The 4,180-nt window shown below is 33.6% G+C and overlaps 1 protein-coding gene across 3 annotated transcripts; it reads right to left on the bottom strand.

Annotated features, from left to right (window-relative positions):
- Positions 1-809: 809 nt before the first annotated feature.
- LOC133800493 (cytochrome B5-like protein) lies at positions 810-3,791 on the bottom strand. 3 transcript variants are annotated; one of them, XM_062238465.1, is made up of 7 exons: positions 3,577-3,787; positions 3,310-3,431; positions 3,183-3,223; positions 2,540-2,617; positions 2,356-2,447; positions 2,166-2,244; positions 810-1,335 (listed from the first exon to the last, which is right to left on the bottom strand). In XM_062238465.1, exons 2-6 carry the CDS (start codon positions 3,386-3,388, stop codon positions 2,175-2,177), a joined length of 360 nt encoding a protein of 119 aa, XP_062094449.1. In that variant the 5' UTR covers positions 3,389-3,431; positions 3,577-3,787; the 3' UTR covers positions 810-1,335; positions 2,166-2,174. The 3 variants fall into 3 exon arrangements, with proteins under 3 accessions (XP_062094449.1, XP_062094450.1, XP_062094448.1); XM_062238464.1 differs by lacking the exon at positions 810-1,335 and having other exon boundaries at positions 1,923-2,244; positions 3,577-3,786; XM_062238466.1 differs by lacking the exons at positions 810-1,335; positions 2,540-2,617 and having other exon boundaries at positions 1,838-2,244; positions 3,577-3,791.
- Positions 3,792-4,180: the final 389 nt, after the last annotated feature.

Here is a 4,180-nt window from a genome sequence, read left to right as displayed (position 1 = left end):
TACTGGAGAGATCGCTGGAAATACGCTATGTTCCATCTCACAACCAAATTGCGGATTGCCTCACTAAAAGTTAACTCACACTCATTTCAATTTCCTAATCACCAAACTTGGAGTGGTTCGTACCCCACTCAGTTTGAGGGGGGATGCTAGGAAATAGGGTATAGCAGGGGTAGGCCTAGTCATTTTGCTCTAACCGTTTTCTTGCATACACATCTACCATATAATCATTGGCAAATCATAGGGACCACTTTTTCTGTTAGAAAATTCCCTTTTATTGTTTTGATTTGCTATACCTTTTTTGGTGTGTGCGTGTGAGGTGAGGGAATGCAAATGCAGTCTAGAACTTTCTGCTAAATATATTCTATAATATATATATATATATATATATATATCAATGCATGACACCAGCCTTTCTCTTGAGCTGAGTTTTTATCATTCAGTGAGCTTTATTATTTCAAAGTTGCCATGCATTTAGAGAAGGTTAGAGACAAGTTATGTGCCATGCATAAAAATAGATGTAATTGGCACATCTGTCCTATGTTTTGGTTGTCACGTTCCCCATCTTTCCAATTTTGGCTCATTTATCGGTCTTTAGACTATTTAAGTTGTGACTATTTGGTCCTTGAACAAAATTGCAATCATTTTTAATTTGGTGACTTTGATTAGGAAGTAGCAAAATTATGATCAATTTATCATAACTTAAAATAATCAAAGAATCATACAAGACAAAACTAAAAAATTATGGTCAAAATCATCAAACTTAAATAATTAAAAAACAAATGAACTAATTACTCTAGATCTACTCTTGGTGATAATTAAGACAAATGAGGTGTTATAGATGGTATGATAATGTTCACAAAGCGAGTCAAATTCTACTTTTTTTTTAAAGAGAACCAATAAGAGTGATAGGCCAATTCTTTATCCTCATCATCCCTTTCATTGCCTCATGTAGCTCTTTCATATGTTCCCCATATGCCACTTGTGCTTTACTTCCAAATAGTATGTGATTCACCCATCTCTTTAAACTAACATTAACATGCCTTGCATGTTGTGACAACTCAAATAGTTATGACACCAAGCCAAGCTCACTTGCATGTGTGATACCATTTACTCATCATAAACACAATACCCCAAGCCAACCACATTTTATGTTTAGAGAATGATACTAAAGCGACAAAATTGTACACCCAAAACTCACTCACCATATGTCATCTTCATATTGTGTGCCTCATTTATTACTCTTATGCTAATCTTGATGACTTCATGCTATTATGGAAGTCTTGTATTCGTGGTCGATATGCTGAAATTGTGATGTTCAAATGCACCAATTTCTAGCTGTAGACATAGTCAACATTAATATATATATTTATATATAAAATTATTGAGTACCTTGTCTCATCTAGCGCGTCTATAAATATGGTATTTAAGTAACATTTGGTTGATATATTACAATGACAAGTCAAATGTTCAAGGTATCTTCAATGAGTTTGCTATCTTTGACTCAAATATATTTATATAAACATATATATTAATATAAAGAGCATTGCTATGAGATATGAGATATCTATGTGGTGTTGAGCAGCACACATTAGGACAAGTAGATCCCACGATAATAAATTAACTTTGTTAAGTGTGGTACTAAGCACATGTTGTACCCTTTAGCATTAGTGATGCACAATAGCTCTTTTTCATGGTTGAGACTAGTTACTGATATAGCCACATGCACTCCTAAGGTACCTCCACTTTGATGAGGTAACATAGTTTTAATGAGTTAGATCTAAAACAACACTATTACCACAGAACTCTCTCTAGATTCCAATGTTGAGAATCTAGAGGATTACCTTGGTAGTGGTAGTATTATATTAAGCAATTTCAAAGGGTGCAAAAAATAACAACGCAAAATTGATACAAAACTCATCATCTTAACCTGTATAGCAATATTTGTCTTAAATGATTCTACCCGAAATTTCTATCTTAGAAAAGATGAAGGTTGTAAAATAAGCCTTGCTCAATGAAAAACATAATTGGAACTTGCTTATTTGATATCTCATAAATTGAGATTATGAAGATAAATAAGTAATACCAAACTTCTAATGTAGCAAGCGATTCTAAGACCAGATCAAGTAACAAAAGAAAAGAGATGACAGTTTCAATCATATCAGTACCTATCATTGTTATGACTTCTCCAAATCTCCTATGTAAAAGTCTTCAATCATGTCAAAAACTCGAGTTGCGTGTTGTGGCCTATGACATGGAATAAAGTTTTAAAAAAAATGAAATGCAGTGAGAAAAAGAACCTTACTTGTAGTGTAGAACAAAACTGTTTAAACAGAAAGGGAAAAAATGTCTACATACCCATAAAAGCCTTCAGTTGAATCATCCCCAGCATGTGCAAGAATGGCATCACCACCAGGGTGCTCTTCTACATATGAGGTAACATCATATACCTACCATTGTCAAAAGGGAATACAGAAGAAAATGAATCCAGTGTAGACAATCAATGATTCCTAACATCCCCAAAAAAGACACCAAAATAAACCTTGTCTTTAATGATGATCCAACAATCGGTTCTCTTGTTGTGCAAAGAGACTTGTGATTTGGTGTATAGTTTGGCCCTCTAATAAAACAGGATGTTAAAAAACAAGAACGAATGAATGAACATGTTTTTTCTTTGATAAATGCAGAACAAAGACACCAAATTGCAAATGATACATATTGAATCAAACAATCCAAGACATAGAATAGAGATGAGTTAATTCCATCATGTATGAGTAACAAAAGAAATTGATTCATATGAACAAATGGACTGTGATCATAAATAGAAATCTTCTATCCCCAAATTACATGTCTACTTCCTCCCCAAATTACACGTCTACTCCTTTTGCGTCCCCAAAGTAAATTTAATCTAAGTAATATCTTATTTGTTAATTTTTAAGTGGTGGGATAGAAAGGAGACGTGTAATTTGGAAACAAAAAAAATTATATGTCAAGAACTCCAAAGACCATCAGTACTGTTAATTAGAAGATTAATCTCTTCTCCACAAAATAGTCACTTAGTTTCCAAGATCAACAGAGAAAGTTACAGCAATCACAAACACACCATCTTTATACTTACATATAACAATGTGATACTAAAAGAACTAGTATATTGGTAATCAGTGTAGTTACTGAATCAAAATCACCTTATTGTGTTTAACATTTGACTGATTATTCTTTGTACTATCTGCATCACAAACACAATCCCAATTCATTATAATTGCATATTTACATCAGTATCCACCAAAAATAGAAAAAGAAGCGAACAATTACCAGATTTTGAAACCCGGGGAATCAAAACAAAAGCTCCCAAAAGTAGAGCCAGAACCACAGCTACTACTATAGCTATCATCGTATACCCAAAAGCTCAGCCTCTTACAACCCCAACTCAAATGCTTAAAAAAAAAAACCCAATTAAGAAAACAAACGCCACTGTAAATTTAGAGCCACAAAAACGTCATAGCTTGACAGTATTAATCTATATTAACTTATAGAGTCAAACTTCCATCACGAAGAAAAGCAGAAGTGGGTGAAGATTACCTGTGGATTCGAGTAAAGGATTGTTGATTTTCCGGCCAAAGTGATCGAAAGTCGGAATCTTTTCGCTTAGCAAGGGTAATAGTAGAAGGGAGAGTGAACACGAATGTGAAACATAGACGAGTTTTTGGATCTGAGTCGGGCCTGCTGCTGATGCATTGGGAATATTTGGGAGTAGTGTTCCCTAAATTTTTTTAAAAATTCTAATTTTTCTTTGAACAAATTCTAATTTTAATCATTAAATCTTAAATTTATATTTTCTTACCTTATACACTAAAAGCACTAAAATAATTTTGCAACCAAAATATATATCAAAATATTATATACGGTGAACCCACTGTTTTAAAAAATAATGACACAACAGTGTATATAATATTTAGGTGCATATTTTGGGTGCTTCATCGACAATGCTGGCTGAAAAAGCAACGGGGGAATCCCCCATCCCAACTATCAGTAGCTTTCAATGTCAAAGCATACTTTATAATATTATGAGCAACTTTATTAGCATCTTTTGGTGTGAAGAAGAACCTCATGAAGTCACAATTCTCCTTCTCTCTTTGGATGTCCACTAACACATTCAAAAGATCTTGATGAAAGAGCGGCAGCT

This window comes from Humulus lupulus, chromosome 9, assembly GCF_963169125.1.
Source record: "Humulus lupulus chromosome 9, drHumLupu1.1, whole genome shotgun sequence".
NCBI classification, from domain to species: Eukaryota; Viridiplantae; Streptophyta; class Magnoliopsida; order Rosales; family Cannabaceae; genus Humulus; species Humulus lupulus.
This window is presented reverse-complemented; position numbering and strand designations above follow the sequence as displayed.

Coding starts and splice junctions, on each gene's coding strand:
- LOC133800493 (XM_062238465.1), bottom strand. CDS start 3,388: ATGATAGCTATAGTAGTAGCTGTGGTTCTGGCTCTACTTTTGGGAGCT. Junction 2,448..2,539: donor GGATCATCATTAAAGACAAG/GTTTATTTTGGT, acceptor TGACAATGGTAG/GTATATGATGTTACCTCATA. Junction 2,245..2,355: donor TCAACTGAAGGCTTTTATGG/GTATGTAGACAT, acceptor TCCATGTCATAG/GCCACAACACGCAACTCGAG.